General features: G+C 42.5%; 2 protein-coding genes across 3 annotated transcripts in view; one reads left to right on the top strand and one right to left on the bottom strand.

The window, feature by feature from the left end:
• The window catches only part of GTF2E1 (general transcription factor IIE subunit 1), a 55428-nt gene extending 49580 nt beyond the window's left edge, over nucleotides 1-5848 (bottom strand). The window contains exon 1 of one of the 2 annotated variants that reach the window (XM_068417404.1): nucleotides 5610-5848. The gene's annotated coding sequence lies outside the window, so the exon portion shown is untranslated. Of the gene's footprint in view, nucleotides 1-4937; nucleotides 5024-5609 lie in introns of those variants that run through there. The other variant, XM_068417403.1, reaches the window with a different exon arrangement.
• RABL3 (RAB, member of RAS oncogene family like 3) lies at nucleotides 5284-19043 on the top strand. The gene is made up of 8 exons (XM_068417405.1): nucleotides 5284-5367; nucleotides 5658-5749; nucleotides 7122-7251; nucleotides 10199-10313; nucleotides 11854-12004; nucleotides 12675-12746; nucleotides 13285-13323; nucleotides 15958-19043. Exons 1-8 carry the CDS (start codon nucleotides 5322-5324, stop codon nucleotides 16021-16023), a joined length of 711 nt encoding a protein of 236 aa, XP_068273506.1. The 5' UTR covers nucleotides 5284-5321; the 3' UTR covers nucleotides 16024-19043.
• The last annotated feature ends 1104 nt before the right edge of the window (nucleotides 19044-20147 follow it).

The following is a 20147-nucleotide window of genomic DNA, read 5'->3' on the forward strand; positions in this document are numbered from 1 at the left end:
GAAAACATCACAAACCATTCTTTCCCATTAATCTCCACTTCAAAAAGTTGATTAACATGGACTAAATTCTAAATCCTGCAGAAGACAGCCTTTGGGTGAGACAACCAACGACTATGTCAGCTTTAAGAAAGAAAAAAGAAAAAGAAGAAGAAATAAAGCCACCAAAGAACAGGACACCCTTGTCAAACTTTGCTACATGAAAAGTCAACAATGCTGTACACAACTAACTTAGCTCTAAAAATGAGCATGGACACACATTCAGCAAACACCAGTTTTTATATTACATCGAGGCCTAACGCCAAACTGATGAAAAGCAAGGGCTTGACCAAGATCTGTAGGGTTGGATGAAGGACATATTTTACACCGTCATTCTTGATAATCATGTTCTAGTGTAAGCTATGTGATATAGAACGATGGCACAGCAGCGAGCGTGTACCCCTGCCAGAGCTCACCAGGCCAGGCTCTAACAAGGTGTTTCTCTAAAAGAAGCTGACATCTGGCCCACGAAGAATCCCAGGCTACAGTATATGAGCCGCAAATCCTTACTGCCTTTCACCAGGCAAGACAGACAGGATCTAGCTCACAAGCTGTAATCCAGTGCCACAAGAACATCAGTTTAAAACTCAAAAGCAGGGGACTTTACCATTGCAACCTTGAGCAGTGATTTCACCTTCCATCGAAGCAGTAAGTCAAGCCTGAATTAATTATGTGTGCAAAGAGATATGATAACATCTCCTCACAAGGTTTTAATGGACGTGCATCTGTTTCATAATAATGTCTGTACTGACCTTAATAATGTATAAACATCAAGGGACAATGTCACCAAAAAAACCCAAAAAAACAATGGCCAAGATACACCACTATGTAGTAAACACCTACAGCACCAATAATAAAGCAGACTGGACAGGATGATATTCAGAAACACCCAAAAGAAAAATTTCAAAATTTAAACACGGGCTTTATTAAAAGAGACAGCTGTTGGGGAATTGTTCTGCGTAATTATGAGAATACAATTCAGTATTATGGGTACAGAAGGAAAGTATATCTGTCTATGTTATCACAGTAGGACAGCAACCCTAAATACACATTGGTTTTTAAAAAAAAAATTGCTCTACATGTAAGAATAAATATTGATGTGGTTATAAAAGACAACACTGGAAAGAAAGACCCACAGTTACACAATACAATCAGATCTGTTGGGTGAAGAAACTCAGGGTACAGTCTGTAAAACAGAGATCATACTTCAGGTTGAGTACAGTGCATGAGGCATAGGTCTTGAGCATAACTAGAGATGTCAGAAATTAAATCAAGAGGAGAACAAGTGATTGCAAAAAAAAATTCAGTATGATGGAACCAAAGAACATACAGAAGCCAGAAATTCAACTGAGCAAACATCTCCACTGGTCAGGACTTTTCTGATGCAACATCAAAGCAACTGAACTCTTCTTCTCTACGTACAAAGATTTCAAGAATTCTTTTGCAAACTCAAACAGAAGTTGTGCTAAGGATGTTAGATCTCGTTTTCTGCCTGCTTTTCCTGACTAAAGCTGAGACAAAAGACAAAAAGTGCTAAAAAGGTGATACCTAGAAGCCATAATGTAGATGAAAGTAGAACTACAAGTTAAGAAAACATAAGTCAGCCAGTGAATTAACCTGATTTTTTACCCAATACTGCAAATGAACGTCACCTTGTTTTAACACAACTTTGAGGCTTATATTAATTCCACTGGTAATTCTACCTCAAAAAATTTAATAAGTCTCACTGTTCATATATTTGACAAGGCAAACATTTTAAAAGCAGGATCTTGAAAAAAGCAGCAGACTGCTCTTCGGACTCATTTGGGTATACAAACCCTTTGTAACACCCCAGATCTCTTTTGGAGGAAAACTTGGGAGCTGCAGGGTTGGCTAGGAACCCAGGTCTATCAGACATACTGTTAACACTTGGAAAGGTGCTTCCTATTGTTCCCCACATCTAATTGTTAGTGCTCGTTTTCACTAAGTCTTTGAGACCAGGTTTTGCTGATTTGTTTGGGAAATGTTTCTGCAGTCTTCTGCCATAATATTTTTTAAAAAGGCAAAAAAATTACTTGCTTACACCACTGACATAGTTTCTTTAGGAAAAATCGAAATCAGATTATAAGAGTCCCTCACCTGTAAATGTGGCAAGTACGACAGGCCTCTGGGAGCCAGTGTATCCCATATCCCACTCCAGCAGTCACTTGCAAACACCAGATCCTAACTTTGTAGTCTCACACTCTAATAAAATTTCAAATTCTATCTTCCATAAGATGATGAGGTTAAGCTGAGAGGAGTGATTCTGAATCTTCCTGATTACAGGGAGAGAAGGTACAAATTTCAGAACTACAGTGGGAAAACATGCCATCAAGATTTTAAATCTGTACAGTGTAACCTCAGACACTACTCATCCTTTCCAGAAAATGGCACAGAATCTTCCATTTTCAAGTCTGCTTTTTTTCGCCTTTCTCTGCAGCGAGTGGATGATCTGTGCAACATGCCCCTATTATCCAGAACTGCCTTTATCCCACATCAGTTGCAAACCCAAAGTCTTCTGGCATTTTATCAAAACCTTAATGAATTCCATTCCCTGGAGACTTTAGGAACACTGCTGCTCAGCCATCCTCCTGCACTACATCTTGATGAGAAATTCCTATTTATGGAAGGCCAAACTTGGTGGCTAGAATAGTGAAGGTAGAGTTTCCTGTTACAGCATAAGTCAAATTATACCCTCCCTCCCATAAAGAATTTCCTTCCCAGCCTTCAGCCACAGCCCCCCTCATTCTGTGCTAATTTTGACAGTCGCCTGTTCATGTAGCAAGGTGAATCAAGTTGATAAAAAGTGAAAAACTAACATGCCAAAAAAGTAGGGTATTTTAGAGGGAAGGCAAGGGGGAAAAGATCAAGAACTGAATCATTTGTGTTACCAGACTAGAGCCTAAGCAAAGCAAAGAGAAGAAAGCATGGCTAGGGATGTAGAAGAATGAGCTTTCCCCACGTGGTAGCAAAGATGTTAAATTCACTCAATTGTTATGTGAAGCCACTAGAACATTTTAACCATGGACATGAGAAACTGCTACAATTTACACTCCAATTTGAGTGTATACCAGCAGAGGAATATCTGTTATTTTGGAGACATCTCAGCATTGGCCCTCACCCAATGAAGCTGTGAGGTTTGGGGTCTTTTTAATGGAAAAAAAGTAAGTGCATTTCTCACAAATATCAAGCCTAGTAAGTCATGATTACACTGAAGTGCTGTGGGCTTAACCCCAGCTTTCCTTCTCAAGATTCTGACAGGAAAAAAGCAGTAACTGTTTTTCATGTTCTGGATTCAATGAGACCTGGCACACCACACTTCACATCATGACAGATGATGTGAGTGGTACTGTCTGACTTTGAGGAATTCCAGAAAGAAGATAGACAAAGATTTATGAAAGTATTAGGTTCAGAAAAGTTTTAGTTCATCGGGGTGTAGCAAACAAGTGTATATATACTATGGATGCAAGCGATAAAGAAACAGAGAAACTAAATACCAAAATACCAGGTTAGCTTTAATTCATGTAGTTTCTTGTTTAGAAGAATTACCTAAAGTATCCTATGTGAAAGCAGGCTGTAAATAGTATCTTAAAGGAAGCAGAAGGTAGGAATGAAACTCCCATCATCCCTTATTGCTGCCAGAAGGGTATTTGCTCCTCTCCCACGCCAGCTCTGGCACTCACAAGACCTTCCTGCGCACCAATTTATATCACTAAAAGGCAGAAAAATACCTTTTCTTTTTTTTTTTTTTCCTTTTACAAGGTTTTTTGACAGTTTAATCAGCCAGTGGAAAAGTCTGAGGAGCAACAGAACCAGCAGATTGGAGAGGATGCCAGTGCAGGGGAAGAGATGAAAGAAGACACTCCACCTTTCATGGCTGAAAAATATTAAACTATATTTCATAAAAATGTACCTTAACTGTGCACTGCTGAACACCCTTTTCAGAACACCGATCTTCCTTATTCATTCTGAACCACTTGTAATCACACAAGTTTGACAGTCGGACCCATTTAATAGCTTAGTGCCATTAGGAGATGTGATATTCATCTGCTTCTCAGGGAACCAGCAGGCTCCTGCAGCCAGAAGAAAACTAATGCACAAAAAGAAAATATCCTGCTGACCTGGGGAACTGAATGGTTTCACTGTACGGGCTGAGCCGACGGCCAAACGTGGCACAAAGGAATGAGCCCAAAGCTGTCCCTTTAGACAGCAGCAGGCTGTTGATACACCCAGCTCATTTCCCTGCACCCTATATTTGTTACGGGGTCAATTACTCCTCAATTACTCCTCCAAATTACAAACTGAAAGACTTCCTACAGTAGCAGGCTAAGCTTCAAAGCCAAGCGAAGCAGAAAACCTCTTATACTATTTGCGTGGCTTCCTATTCCCTACCCACTTTTATGTGTCGAGTTTTAAACATCCGATTGTGCGGGCTCGTGTAGGACAAGAGACGCGAGGGGCTCAGCAGTACCTCCTAAGAAACCCCAACAGGAAAACCCCCCCACAGAGCACACGAGGAGGGGCCGGCGGGGCTTCGGAGCCAAAGGCGAGGCAGGGCCCCACGGCAGCGGCCCAGCCGGACAACGCGCGGGGAGCGCGGACCTCCGCGGGCGCTGCCGGCGTGCCCGGCCCGTCACCAGCACCCAAAACAACGGGAGGGGCGGAGCGCCGGGCCGGGGGCCTCCGCGGGCCGCAGGTACCGGCCGCCCAGCGCGGCGGGGCCCCCCCGGGGAGGCGGAGAGGGGGGAAAGGGGCGCCCGGCCGTTTCCCCTTGCGGCACCGCGTGAGTCCCCGCCCGGAGGGCCGCTGGCTGGGCTGCGGGAGGGCGCAGCCCGGCGCAGGGAGCCCAGGCACGGCCGCCGCGGCCCGGGGCAGGCACTGACCTGCCGCCGCTTCCAGCTCTCCCCGCTCCGGGCGGCGCTTCCGGCGGCTCCTCCAGGGCGCGTCAGAGCCGCGCGCGCCTGTGACGTCAGCGCGGCGCCGCGCCCAGCGGCGTTCCGCGCCTGCGCGGTAGCACCCCTCTCCCTGCCCGGCGCTCATTCCGCTTCGGTCACTCAGCGGTGAGCGACGGGAAAACGAGCCAATCGCGTCCTCACAGGAGCCCCGGCGTTCCCGCCCTCACATGAGTTAAACCAATCAAGAGTGAAAGCGAAGCCGCTCGTCGAGCAGCCAGCCAATGGGCCGAGAGAAGCGGAAGGAGCGTGCGCTGCGATTGGCGGCGTCGGGAGAGGCCGGTGGTGTCCGGGGTCGTTGCTAGGTAGAGTAAGATGGCGGCTTTGGACAGGGTCAAGGTGCTGGTGTTGGGCGACTCCGGTGAGTGTCCCTCCCCCGCGCCCAATGCGCGCGCACAGCGAGGGCGGGAGGCGTCCCCCTCCCCACACCCCCCACCCCGTGGCCGGGCGGGGCCCCGACCCCGGAGGTGCCGGGCTGGCCCTCGAGGCTTTGCCTCTTGCCTCCCTCCCCGCTTTGCCCCGGCCGCTGGGCACTGACCGGCGACCATTACCTGCTGCCACCGGGACTGTCGCGTTTAGTTAATGATCTCTGGGCCTTGTTACCTGCCCTCGTGTGACCTCCCAGGGGTTCTTCTCTGTGTGCACTTGCAGGTGTCGGAAAATCTTCGCTTGTTCACCTCTTATGCCAAAACCAGGTGTTAGGAAACCCGTCCTGGACAGTGGGCTGCTCGGTGGATGTGCGAGTAGGTGACGTGCCCGACTTCTTGGTAGCCCTGGCTTAAAGCGTAAGGGAAAACACAGGAGGTTCCACATAAATACGAGGAAAAACTTCTTTACGGTGAGGGTGACCAAACACTGGCACAGGCTGCCCAGAGAGGGTGTGGAGTCTCCTTCTCTGGAGACATTCAAAACCCGCCTGGACGCGTTCCTGTGTGACATGATCTGGGTAATCCTGCTCTGGCAGGGGGTTGGACTAGATGATCTTTCGAGGTCCCTTCCAATCCCGAACATTCTGTGATTCTGTGAAAAGACAGGCCTTAACTTTGTCTTTTCATTACTGCCCCAGAAAGAGCTGAGTTTCAATGTTTTGTTTTGCTGAGTGTATAATCTTGAAGCAAATAGTATTAAACGTGAGCCAGGCACTTTAGTGAGCAAGTTTTGACCTTCCGAGGTTGTTGAAATCAGCCAAGGTGTTTGTCACTCGTAGGGCCTCCTTCCTGCAGTGGCCACTGGCAAGCGTCACTTGTTACAAGTCATGGAGTGGCCAGTTTAAGTCACAAAGCACAGAATTTAAATCACGCTTCCCGGAGAAACAGCTAACACACAGCTAAATTGTCAGCAAAACATGCTGGGGAAAAACAATTTCCTTGTTTAATTTGAGGCTACTGACTGTGACCATTGGGTTGCTTCTCCTCCTGCCTGCTCATTGCAGGACCTACTATCAGAGGAGTGAGGATATTCATCTAGGATTTTTTTACCCCAGCCTACAATCCTCGTGGGAGAGCGATAACCGCTTTTTTCCTTCATCACTCTTTGCCACATTCTCCTTGAAATGCATTGCCATGGGAATATATTTCCAAAATTTGAGGAAAGAAACACGGCAGTCCTGTTTGACTGTGGAGCAAAACTACCTAGCAGATCTGGGGGCAAAAATTGTTGATAGATTAATTCAGTTGAGATGTCAATGAGAATTTGGAGAAGAAAAAGATGTGGTCAGTCAGAATGCGACGTTGTCGCTTGTGTTAATATTCTTGCTGTGCTACCGTGTGAGTTTTAACAGCTCTAAGAAGTCATGACCTTACTTTTTCATCTGCTTTAGCAACATGCTATTTCTAAGCGCATCATGAGGCATTAGGTTTGTTACTACTGAGGTGGAAAGGATACTCCCCACTGACTCACCAAGCTCCAACTCGTATAAGAGCTGTGGTATCCTGTGGCCACTGCTTGACTCATTCCCCCTCTCTTGTACTTGAGAGATTTGAAATGGTGTCAACATGAGAATTTACAAATTTCTGTCCAAGTACAATAATCCTTTCAGCTGAATGTGTAAGTGTTGTGTGGATTAACTCCTGTGAGCTGGTGCTGTGGCTATGTATGATACGATTTTTTCATCAGATCCATGACTACAAAGAAGGGACTCCAGAAGAGAAGACCTACTACATTGAGCTGTGGGATGTTGGAGGTTCAGTGGGTAGTGCCACTAGTGTGAAAAGCACACGAGCAGTGTTTTATAACTTGCTGAATGGTAAGTTTGCTTGTTGTAAATCTGGTTTTGGTGAAAATCTGGTTTTATCATTGTTTCTGTTATGAGCTGTCTCTTGGTTCTGGGGCAGGATTCCTTTAAGTCTGGCTGAGGGCTATATTGTTCTCTTCTCTGATTCCAGTACATTTATACAGGAAAAAAACTGATACCATTCATAGGCAGAATATTATGGATTCAGTTTTGAACTGGAAATCTATTTTAGGCAAACCTGTGCAGATGAGCTTCATCAGCCTTTCACTTCAGTCTGGCGCAGCTGGCGCAACAGGGAGCCTTTGAAGTTGCAGTGGTGTTCCTCCCAGCTACACTTGCAGACGTAAAGGTTGCCTTCACCTTTCCAGGCCTGATACACATGCAGAAATATGATTTATGTTTTCCTGTCCATTCTGTTCCAAAACCTAGCAGGGAAATAATTATTTGAAGTTATATGAACTTTGATGGTTATATCCTACCCTGGCAAATTTGAACTGTGCTCCCATAAAATTGCAATATGCTGATAACCATCTTGCCTCTGCTCATTTAATTTGTGAAATTATTTTTAATAATTGAATCTTGCAACTTTCTGTAGGTAGAAGGTGGTATTTTATGCCTTCTGTTGAGATACTGGCTAGTAGTTCATCTGCACTACTAATAAGAGCAAATGGGAGATTATAAACATAATAAGGCAGTGTTTCAATTGTTATGTTTTGGCATCCAAGGACAGTTCACTAAAAATAGATGTATACCAGATTAACAATTGCTTCTGAAAATCTGTCTCAAATGTTCTGTTCGATTCTCTTTTCTTGTTCCCAGTCATTTGAGGGCCTTTCGGTAATGTCTTTAGCCATACAACAAACATTTTTGGTCTGTGATTATTTAACTAGTTATTTCTTCCTCCTTTCCCAGGAGGAAAACTGTGTGTAGGTACCTCTTGCTTTTATTGTTAACCAGACCTCTGCAAATAAGGTTTGAGTCGAGTTGTGCCCTTAAAGCAAGCCTCCTCAGTATATGAAAAAAATTGATTTCTTTTTGACACCAAATCCACAATTTGCCAGTGAGTGTGGGTCAGACTTGGAAATATCCTAGAACAGCCCATTAGGAGATGAAATCTTGCGCTTATGTGTCTGAATTATAATTGATGGCATTATTAAAATAGAGTTCTTTATCTCCACTGCCCAAAAGATATTATTAGGCAGCTCGCATATGAAAACTGTTGACTTTAGTAGTTAGCCTTGGCTCTGGTCTCTTTCGTTAGATTAATTCCTTCATTAAAGCTTGTCTCACAAATTGCCTTTGTTTGACCTGATTTAAGAGGAGAAGATGAATGCGTTCCTTCTGCCTGACTCTGCTTTCTGGGCTTGCAGTTGTCTGAAAAACCTGAGATCAGAAGACAGTTAATGTTTGGTTGCGGCAGCATCTGTGCAGGCTGTCAGGGAGATCTGGCTGTTGACCAGGTACAGTTTGCTTTTGGTTGGACCGCAGATCTTCTGCTTTGGTGTCCCTGCATCTGGTGTGTGGACTGGGATAGTCTAGGACAGTGAGTAGCCAGTAAGGCTGTGGCTTGCAGACCTTGGTGGGGGAGGAACATTTCCTCGAGTAGTCATTGGTCCTGCCTGTCCTTTTTTGATGTTGAAACAGTCTTTTTCTGCTGGTGCAGCTGACTGTGTAGGTTTTTGGTGAAGCAGATAAGGGAACTGACCAACCAAAAACCTAGCTGAGGAAGAGTTCTGGAGGTGGAGAGTGTTTCCCACAGATTACGCAGCAGTGCCTCTGAATCTGTTGCTGTAGGCCAAATATGTGGTGTCAGGCTTTTTCTCCCTACACTGGGGGTGGACACGCAGTTGAGATGCCTTTTTATACCGTTACTGAGATAAATGCTTTGAAATAGGACTATGGTTGTGATATGCTGGGAACTCTCATAGCAGAGTCTGTGCACAGTTGAGTGGGGTAGTGAAGAATGATTGTGGAAATGCAGTTTGTTCATAGCGTGTGCGGTGGGTGGCACGTTTGGGAGTTAAGGTGAAAGATTAAATTAGTAAGTTTTCTTCACCTGTAGGCAGTGAAGTCTGTTGAGAACGAATCCTGATGAAGATAAGGTGTACAATTCCATTTTGTCCTTGAATTAATGATGGTTTGAAGTCTGGAGGAAGTGGGAACATTCCACAGGTTGCAGAAGGTGTGAATAAATAGAAGGAATTTGCTAGCAGGAGTTGGTAATTGAGTTAGGAACTCTGGTTATCGGAAGTGGGTGTCTGTGAATAGCACAGCTAGGATGTTTGACTGGCTGTTTTTGTCTCAGAACTTACATTTTGAAGGATCATGGTAATGAAAAATGCTAGAAGCCTAATTGTAAATACATGAAATCTTATTAATTCATGTTTCTACTGGCCATTTGGTGGATTGTGAAAGTTTTATCAGTCGGTTTCCCCTTTGGATACCTCCCCAAGTGTGTAGCATTAGTTCTTGAAAATGAAGGAAAGCAACAGTGCTCTCTAAACTCTTTGAAACAAAGAGTTTCAACTCTTTAGACTTTAGAAACTTTAGACTTTTTAGATGGTGTGACGAAAAGATAGTTATGTTTACCAATTAGGCAAAACAGAGAAAGGCTAAATTCTCTGCGGCAGTAATACAGAGTTTCAGTATCATTAGGACTAGACAGAGCAGAATCAGGGAATGCCTGCAAGCCTCTTGCAGATTAAACCCTGAGGTGGCTGTTCCTTTCCTCCTTTCATGAGATTTTTCTCTTAGCTCTTATCCAATTCCCAATAAGCAGCTTTAAAAAACCTGTTGCATCCTGATATTTTCAGTTTTACTCATTCGCTGTAACTGAGCTGGTTATACATCCCTGTCTTCATTCTCAGATATCTGGGAACCTGCAGATGTCATTTTGGTAAGATAAGTAGAAAAATATATATCATTAAATAGCATCTTGCTGCCTTCTCTTTCACTTTAGGGATAATTTTAGTGCATGACTTAACCAACAAGAAATCATCCCAGAATTTGTATCGCTGGTCTTTGGAAGCACTCAACAGAGATGTCGCTCCAACAGGAGTTCTCGTGACAAATGGGTGAGTGAAAAACATATGTGCAGGGTTAAGATGCAGTAGTTCTAAGCTGTTATGGAAGTCTTTGTTCATCCCTAAGGTTACTTGGAAGTCCACACAAAATAGATGTGGCCAGACTTTTAAGAAAGAAAGAAAAAAATGTGAGGTGTCGAAGGAAATCGCTGTTCTTGTTTTACACTCAAATCAGGCCATTCTGCCAGTAGTTTCCTAAACGGTATGGCAGAGACCTTGATTTAAGGGAAAAGATGTTTACTGTGTCCTTCATTTGTCTGAGGCCGCTGTGAGAGTGGGTCCAGTCCCTGGTATCTGAAGACTTGTGCGTCTGTACTGAGGTGTGCAAAGCCCTTGTACAGGAAGTGTCATGGGACGGCCTGTCTCTGTTCCAAAAGGCAATGCACCGAGACTGAGGAAGGTCACTTAATTATTTTTTGTTTTGGGTGGTGGGGGAATTATTTCAGGACAGTGGCTAAAAAAATGCTCAGAAAACTCTGCTTAAACAGCATGTTCATAATTAGCTGTCCAATATCTTGTCAAGTATTTCCTCCCATATAACAGGAGTATTTGCTCCTGTTATACATGTAGTCAAGGAGGTTTTCAGATCATTAATACACCTCACACATGAGCAGGGAGTCAGTAATAAGGGGTAGCTTTTTGTGGGAAGAATGTCAATTTTTTATCTGCCTGTTCTGTAGAAACATGGGAGAAGGGAAAGAGGGTTTGCATTATACAAACTGCAAATTTCTCCAGTTTTTCCACATACAGGTTCTTCATGATTGTTTTAATTTTCAAAAGCTTCACTTCTGTCAGTGACAGATGCCCAGCCACAAGGAATTCCTTGGTCAAGTTGTTGCTGTTGGTTGTAAAATTACTTTCTAGAAATCTTGATTCAGACAAGTGATTATCCTAGCTGAGGGGAGTGATTGGAGCTTGGATTTGTGATGACATTTAATTGCAATATTATTTATTTTATAAAGGCTGGTTTTGATCATTATTCATATCTGAATCAAAGCTTGTTGGAATTCAGCTTATAGTGATTACCTTTACTTGAATGTAGCCGAATTAGTAACTTGCCACCACAGAACTGTTATTGCAACCCTCTTTGTTCCAAAGTGGAAAGGGGTAGTGTTTTACAGTTGCAATTTATTTCATTGTCCCTCCTTAAAAAGTGTATATATGTAGGAACTTTAGATGTTCAGAGATGCCAGCTCCCTGATCTGTCTCTGGTGACTGCATACCCTTGGTACAATACCGGAATTCCTGTTTGTTCCCTGCTTGTGTTAGCATTTCTTCTGTGGTTCATCTATGCTGAGAAGAAATCCAACTCATGTGGTTTCTTTTCTCTTTCCTTTCAATCCCTGTGTAGTGACTTAGATGCAGAAGCCCTTCCTTAATTTACAGATACAGCACATTCTCACTTAGATAAATAATGATCCTTAATAAATAAATGACCATTCTTTGAAAGGGACAGGGGAACTGCTGGCACCCCTGTGCCCACTTACATGACCATTGCTTCATTCAGAGTTGTATTTGTGTCCTTCATCAGTGATTATGACCGTGAACAGTTTGCTGATAACCAGATTCCACTGCTGGTAATAGGAACTAAGCTGGATCAGATCCCAGAAACTAAGCGCCATGAAGTTTTGACCAGAACAGCTTTCTTGGCTGAGGATTTCAATGCTGAAGAGATAAATTTGGTTAGTATCCTTGTCACCAGTGTTGTTTTTCTTTTATATGGGAGCGATTCAGTTTTTTAGTAACTAAAGATGTTGTTACAAAAATCGGGCTTTTGGAGATTTTCTCAGTAATGCTGGAGTCGTGCAAGTTTTGATTGGCCATCCCCCTTGCTTGATGAAACCATCATCTTTGTTTCACTATAGAGCGGTGTAGGGGGTGTTAGATAAGGCCACCGAAGCTTAGAATTGGTGGTTGGGAGTTAAGTTTTCTCTTCCCTGTTCTTAATTCTGACCCAGACTATCTTTGAATGAAACATCAGGATCACTTCACTTATATGTACGTATATGTAACGTGTATATATATGTATAAAAATATACATGCTTGTATATATACACACGTGCATACACAGGCACGTACAATCTCATGTGTAGCCTGTACAAATTATTAGCTGTCTATATAGCTAGTGGCAGAAGGAAGATGTGTAGCACATACAGGGGTACATAGAATTCTCTGGTTGATTCAGAGAAGAGAAGTTGGCTTTTGGAGCAGAAATCAGCAGATAGACAGTGTTTTCCCTAGCTGATTGCATGTACATGTGTCTGGGGAAAGGGTATGTTGATCTCTATGTGTGTGGCTTCCTCGCATTGATTTCTTTGTGCTTGGTTTGCTGTTGTCTTTTGTGTGTTCTAGGATTGCACCAATCCTCGTTACCTGGCTGCAGGTTCATCCAATGCTGTCAAACTAAGCAGGTTTTTTGATAAAGTAAGTCAAGTCAATTAAATTATGTTTTATTGTTCTATGTATTGAACGCTGCCTGTGGTTTGAACATGGAACAACAGTTAGCTTTTCCTTTCATGTTCCACTTTTTGAGCTGGTACAAGCCAGGTGTGGGGAGGCCAAAATTGGTCTGCTTTTGGAAACCTCCAGAAAATAGCTGATCTGCTTGAAGGTTTGATTCTTGATCTGCATAGAGCAATGAAGAAGAACTCACAAATGTCCAAAGACTCTCTGCGTATGCTTTTGGAGTCCGTTGGCAGGCCAGAGGGTTTGCAGTGTGCTAAGGTAGCAGTGTGGGGAGTACAAGACTATGGTTAGCTCTGTTGCTTCTGGTTAAAGCAAACTTTAGGAACTAAGAAATTTGGCATGTTACTCTCCCTTCCTGCACAAGAGAGCATCAAGGCCTACTGTGAAAATGACAGAAGGAATGCTCTTGTTTAAGCATCCTCTGATGCTTAAATTGGAATTGATTGGAATCTGAGGTTATGCTGTGCCAGCTAAGATCATTCTCTGTTTTTCCCAGGTCATAGAGAAGAGATACTTCTTAAGAGATGGCAATCAGGTTTGTCAGTTTTCCTCCTTTTTTGTTTTGTTTCTCCCTGTGTAATGTGAACTGCTGACAGAGGCCTCTATAAAACATGGGCTTCATGTGACTTAAATGATAATCTGTGCTGGTAATTGAGTTTTTACATCTGTGGGAGCACAGCTGCTTTGGATAGACAGAAAAATGGCTAACTTGCCAGCTGAAGTATTTGTCTGTAATATGATTGGCAGTGAAATAATTAAGTATTCTAGCATAGTAGAAGTTACAGGAGTGAGGTAAAATGGGCAAATATGATCTCTTTCAGATCTGTCAGCTTCAGGTTGCTTGGTTGCAGATTTAGGCCAGAGATGCTGTCCTGAAGGTCAATGAAAAGGCTTTTTTTCGCACAGCTGGGACTAGCATTTTACGTTTTGCACAGGTAGTTTTCATAGAACCAGTGGAGCCACAAGGAAAATGGCAGCGTGATACCAGATTTGTTCCTACATGGCTTAATTAACTTGTTTTCAGTATAGTTGGTGGAGAACTAGCAAAATGACTCTCCTGGTTTGGGCAGCCCACTTCAACTTTTTGTGCCCCCCCTTCCCATGCGCAGTCTACCATGTGGGGAGTAGCAAGGTTCCACTCATTGTAGCTGTGAGGTGCTTGCAAATTATCGTGAATAGCACCACTGAAATACAATCAAATGTATCGTTAGATGTGGCTGTGCTGCAAGCCCCTTAGGGAGAGTGGGGGAAAAAAATAGTCACAAATTCCAAAATGCTTACTTCCTTTGAGTGTTTTTTTTAATGCCTATGAAAAATGAATTTGCTTTTTCCTGTTTCAGTTCTGCATGATGCCTTTTTTCCTCCCCTTCTCCCCACATTCTAGTGAAAGGAAGTCTCCTTTTCATGGGGATAATAGCTTAGTGCAGAAATCTGCTTGTGTGCTGGTTATCTTTGATGCATGACATAAGATTTTTATTTTTCTTATTTGATCATTTTTAGTGGCTAGCCAGGGATTAACTTTATATTCCTTATGGCCGCGTGCCAAAGATTACAGCCTTCTGATGACTACTTTCATCTGCCTCACTGACAACAGCTCAAGAGCTTAAAACAAATCTGAAGTAGTGGACAGTCATATTTAAAGAGCCAAAATCCAAATTAGAACTGGAGATTTCATTATAACCTCTTAATGTTATTATTTGAAATGATCTACTAATGTAAATCTTACGAATGTGTTTGTGGGTTTTCTACAATAGGTCTCTTCGATCACTCGTGTTTTGAGGTATTTCTGTTATAGACTTCTTCAGGATGAAAAGAATGATAAGTTTCAAATTGTTTGTAGCTATGACTTCGATCAGATCTCTGATAAATAATTGTTACTCTTAATTGGTGACTTTGATATAAAAAATGCTAAAGCAGATAAGTTTTTAGCTATGGCGTCCTGCTACTTTTTAGTTATAATGATTGTATTTTTCCTTCTTGAATTCTCAAAGCAGTTTTGATGAGATGAACCTTTGTGCAAAATCTGCCTGATTTTTTCCCTTAGAGATTATTGCTTTTCAGAGATGAACAAAACAATTCCTGAATTAATCCCTTGCATATGTGTTTGAGTTTGAAAACCCAAACTAAATTTAAACTGTGGGGTTTTTTAGTGGACTTTTATTTTGGGTAAGCTCTTTAGCTTTCTCAGTTTAACAATGAAGTGTGCAATCTAAGCAATCTACTCTGTATTGTAAATTACATTTTCATCCCATCCATCCATGCCCATGTTCTCCTGGCGTGATTTGTAGTGCTTGGTTGATAACTTCTGTTTTAATATACTGTATTTCCTATGAGAGTGTGGAATTGTTTGGGGAGGATGTGTTTACTGGCTCTGCTCTTTCTGCTTGTATGTAGTTAGATACTAAAAGTCATTCTGGACTGTAATCAAATAGTTTTATTATGCCATGAGTAGGACAGATATCCTATATGCTATTAGAAAGCAGTGCACCTCTTTCTTTTAGGGGATTCACATTGGATTGCAAATCTGTTTGAAATACCCTCAAGCCAGAGAAGCTTCTGATGGGTTTCAAGTAGATTTTCTTTGTAAGCACACGTTGTCATGGTGTAAGCAGTGTCTGCAGACTGGCTGCAAAAGCAGGAGTGCTAATGCTTTGCGTTGTTGCAGCCGCTTCTATTCTGATGGTTTTCTTAAAGCTTTCAGCAACTGATAAAACTGTAATTTCAACTACCAATGAAGTGCTGCTGTCTCAGGTGAGAAGGCATAAAGCCTCAACAGCTCTTTAATAGGACTTGGTAATACTATTTTATAGTTTTTAAAAATGAATGGAGGAGAAATTCTTGTATGCATTTGAATCTGGAGGGAAATATGGACTTTGAAATCTGTAATTAGCTGGTTTAGGATTTGCCCAAGAAATTAAGGCTTGTGTTGTAACCCTTGCCAAAAAGCCTTAAGGAGCTCCATAGGACAAATGAGCTGTACTGAAGTTTTGCATCTTGTTTAATGGATGGTGCTCCTCTAGCAGCAGGCTGACTTTTTTAGTCCTGATTCTGGAGATGGCGGTGGAAGAGGAAGGCGTTGTTGCAGTTGGCTTGGTAACGGGCACTCAAATGGGGGCTAGAGGGAGCTCGTGCTGATTCTGACATGACAACTCATCTTTCCTGTCTCTAGATTCCTGGCTTCTCTGAAAGGAAAAGGTTTGGAGGAGGAACACTGAAGAGCCTTCATTATGATTGAATGCTGAAGAAGTGCAAGGTGACTTCTCTGAGTTCCTAACGACATTCCCGTTCCGACTGGATGCTTAAAGACAATAAAGCTTATGTCAAGCAGAGTAAAATGATATTATGCTTTGGCCAAGTAGACCGCTGAAGCTACTTTTGCTGGAAAAGACTTGGGGAAGAATTTCCAGAAATCTAATCTGAAGCCTAGAGTGTTTCTTAGGATTGCAGGCCATCTGGATATAGGGGAACACTTGGGGAAAGTGTGCAATGAATTGAATGCCTCCCACACTGCTGTGGGAAACTTTATCGTACACAGCACGTATATGTGACATCTTTGTCTCCATTTTGGAAAACTTAGGGACAATCTTTGCAATGAATTACATTCATCTTGCCTCTAAAGGAAATATGACACTGGAGTGGGCTTCTCATTTACAGTAAAGGGAATGAAACAAGGGAGCAAAATGTAAGAATGGGTAAGGAATGGTCTGGAAAATAATAGAATGCCTTCATTAAATGAATGGTGTTGTCTCACCTGGGACACACTGTTCAGCCCCATTCAAAAGGGGTAAAAGAGGTAGGCAAGAGATGAAAAAAGAATTGAGGCCTTAAAACGAAAATCATGAGTAAAAAACAAGTGGTATTAATTCTGCTGCTTAAATTAAAATTGTTTACTTTGGAGAAGACAAACTGAATCAGGTGCTTCTGTTTATCTTTTCATAATTGAGTGGTCTTGTTCTTAGTATTGAATTAAAAGGCAACGCTTTGAAAGCGGATGGAAAAAAGTATGTTTTTATACAGTGCTTATTTGGAACAAATGTGACACGGTCTTACTGAGCCTGAGAGCGTAGCGGATTCAGAAAACATGAAATGTAAGAACATCCTCTGAATTAGAATGGATAGAAATTTAAAAGGGATATAAAGCCCTGTAAAAAGCAGGAACTGAGCATGATTAGAAGGAAAGTTCTGTGATAGGGGTGTTTCCTTTTCATATTTAGTACTAAGGATAAAGGAGACTTGACCTGGTCTGATCTACTATGCAAGCTGTTGTCTTCCTAAATAATCCAAGCTTTGCACGGTTTCTCACCTCCCCATAGTTGTACGGAGTGGTAAAAGCCTGATTTATGGCAGTTTCTTCTTTCCCCTCCATCCTCACAGTTACCTCTAATGGTTAAGCCTCTGGCAAAGGCTAACTAGGAGCTGGAGTTAGATATAAATACAGATTAATAATAAATGGGGAGAGAAGAAAGTAAAATGCTGGTGTGAAATTGACAGCGAGCAGAGTTCTGCAGTCTCCAGATTACATCTGCCTGCAGCTCTTCTCTAGCAGCTGCTTGGAAATAAATGGAAAACTGCCTATTGCCACTAATCAAGCACAAAAATGACAGCTAGGTGCACCAGTCAAACTTATTAAAAATATGGTTACTTTGCTTTTCCTTAGGCCATTTCCAGAAAGGTCTTGGAGCATTTGCAAACTTGAGTGCAGTGAGTTTTTAGACGCCTGTATGAAATAGGTTATTAGTTTACATTTACTTTACAACCAGGGAAAATAAGGTACTGAATTATTCATAGCAGATAACCCATGTCTGAGCTCTGCTCCTTTGACAATGAAAGCCGGAATTATTTTCTCAAGGTCAGGTGCTGTCTTAGGGTAATCAGATCTGGGCTCCCTCCAGTTACCAAGGGACTGCAGAGCAGAACAAGAAAGCTGGGGCCATTTCTTCCTTCACCCTACGGCTTCTTTAGGAGAAATTTGAGGTGTTGTAGAGTAAGGGAGACTGTTTAGTTTAAGATGCTGCATGAAGCAATGGTTGCACAGGTCTTTGATTTGGAGGAAGCAAATCCTAAGCCCTGGTTGCAGCTTACCTCTGTGCGTTTCACTCCTGGGTGAAGCTTCCTGAGGCTCCACAAATAAGAAACGTCTTCATATGAGAAATCTTGTGAAGGTCAGCTCACGGTCCAGGAAGAGGAGAGAATGCATGGTCCCTATGCATCAGTGGGACTGAAGGTGATGACAGTCGGGATTTAGGAGCAAATTAGAAAAAGTTACTGTTGTGACAGGAGGGCGACAAGATAAAGGGAATAGTACCGAGGAAAAGTAGAGCACATGGGCAAGCAGTAGAAGGTTAGCAGATTGAGAGAAATTTGCTTGAGGCTGTGGCTCCTGCTCTAGGCTCAGCTAAGTCTGTCTGGACTCACTCATCCAGCTGTAAGCCATAAAACTCCTCCCAGGATATCTCCATCCCCTCTTGAATTGACCTGCTGCGTGGTCTGACAAGTGACTTCATGCTCAGTCTCACTGTCCCATCTACAAAGTGAAGGAGGCTTCCCTGAAGGCAAGGCTCTGATGTATCTGTTTATCAAATTGTAGTGCTTGCAATACATTGGGAATTAAAGAATTTACCTTTTTTAATTTTAGTCTGGATGTTTAACTTGAAGGGAATGTGTACCAGAGTTGTTCCAAGCTGTTTGTGTTGTCACAATATTTATTCTGATGTCACCAACCTTGACTCTGTCCCACATAAATCATTTAACTTCAATAGTTTTAATGCACTGAAATCCTTTAGGTAGCTGTCATTTGGTTATAAATGTGAAGGGTAGAGGCTGAATTCCTGTGCTGTTCTCCATCAGTAGCCCTGAAAAATGCTTGCAGACCTGTCTGACCAGGGTTACAGTGCTTCAGCATTTGTGTTCCCTGATTGGAATAGATTGCTTTGTAAAACACCTGTGTGGGGTTTTCCATGTATTTTTACCTACTTTTCTTCTTCTAGTATTTCATCAGGGCTGAGTTTAGGATATTAGCATATTCAAGTTATTTTTAAATATAATCCTGAAATTTCATGGTTGTGAAGGTTTAAAGCTGGGCTGGCTATTAAACGGACAACAGATGCTCTCCGTTTACCCTTCCCTTCCCCAAAAGGGAAAGAGAAAAGGGAGAGAGACTTATGAGTCGGAAATTAAAACAACTTTAATAAAACAATATCAATGAAAAAGAGAAGAATAATATTAATGGAAAAAAATAAATATATACAAGCTTAATCCTTCTATTTTTTTTTGTTAGTCAGCTCTTCCCATTAGAAGTCATGTTCCTGTCTCATTTTCCTTACAAGGACACCGGTTACTTTGATTCCTTGATAGGGCTGAGCAGGTCTGTGGCTCAAAGCACTAGTTTGCTTTGACAAAAAGCCATTATCATTATTGATGGACCTGTCGCTGGCTGGCAAGTTACCAGAAAGTGCTCAGAGGTAAAGCTTTGCCGAGGGTGCGCTTTGCTGCAGCACTGTGTGTTAGGTCCTCAGAGTGACACTGGTTTTGGAAAAAACATCAGGTGGGTGTCGGGTAGGAGAGGGGAAGGAGAACAAAATCAGTCCCAATCCTCTTAATTTCAAACGTCCAACTACAAAACTCTCATACCTAGTGAGGGCCCAATCATGTAGCCAAAAGTATAGTTCTTAGTATTATCCACTTGCACTACTGTGGGTTTATTCTAACATCTGATCAGTAAATGGGGAAAATGTTTCTTTATGACACACGAGAATACCCAGTGAAGAAGTTATGAAGAGTCTTCATCACTAACCGTGGGGATGTGAGCAGTGAAAGGGCTTTCCAATTGTGCGGGCAAAGCTGTGGTAAACCGTGATTCTCAGGGCTTGAGTCTGAATGGATCCTGAAATTAGATGTAGTTTCCTAACAGTGAGAGTGACGACGGCTGAAATGGTTAACGGAAGAAAGCAGATTTGTCATTGTTTGGGGTTTTTCAGGTAGAATTAGTAGCTGTCTGAAAGACATGCTTTAGCACAGCTTTGAGGAAAAGTACTCCAGTGTGTTTGTAAGGAAGTTGGTTTAGATGGTCAGAGCTATCTGTGGCAGCAAAGAGAAATTTAGCTCTGACAGTTCAGCTGCTTAGCCAACCCCTGCTGCAAATATACTCGTAAGAATAGACATGTGTTTTCTTTTTCTGGCTTTGGCATTGTATCACTGAGATACAGCTTGTTGTGCCCCTTGGGCATATCAATGCATAGAAACTGGTTCCACACCTGCTGAAATTGCACAGGGAAATTCCTTGTCAGGATACCACCGTGGACTTCTCTCAAAAAGACGCCGAATACAAGACAAGCTCGTACACAAAACCACACGCTCTTT

This window comes from Nyctibius grandis, chromosome 23 (genome assembly GCF_013368605.1).
Source record: "Nyctibius grandis isolate bNycGra1 chromosome 23, bNycGra1.pri, whole genome shotgun sequence".
NCBI classification, from domain to species: domain Eukaryota; kingdom Metazoa; phylum Chordata; class Aves; order Nyctibiiformes; family Nyctibiidae; genus Nyctibius; species Nyctibius grandis.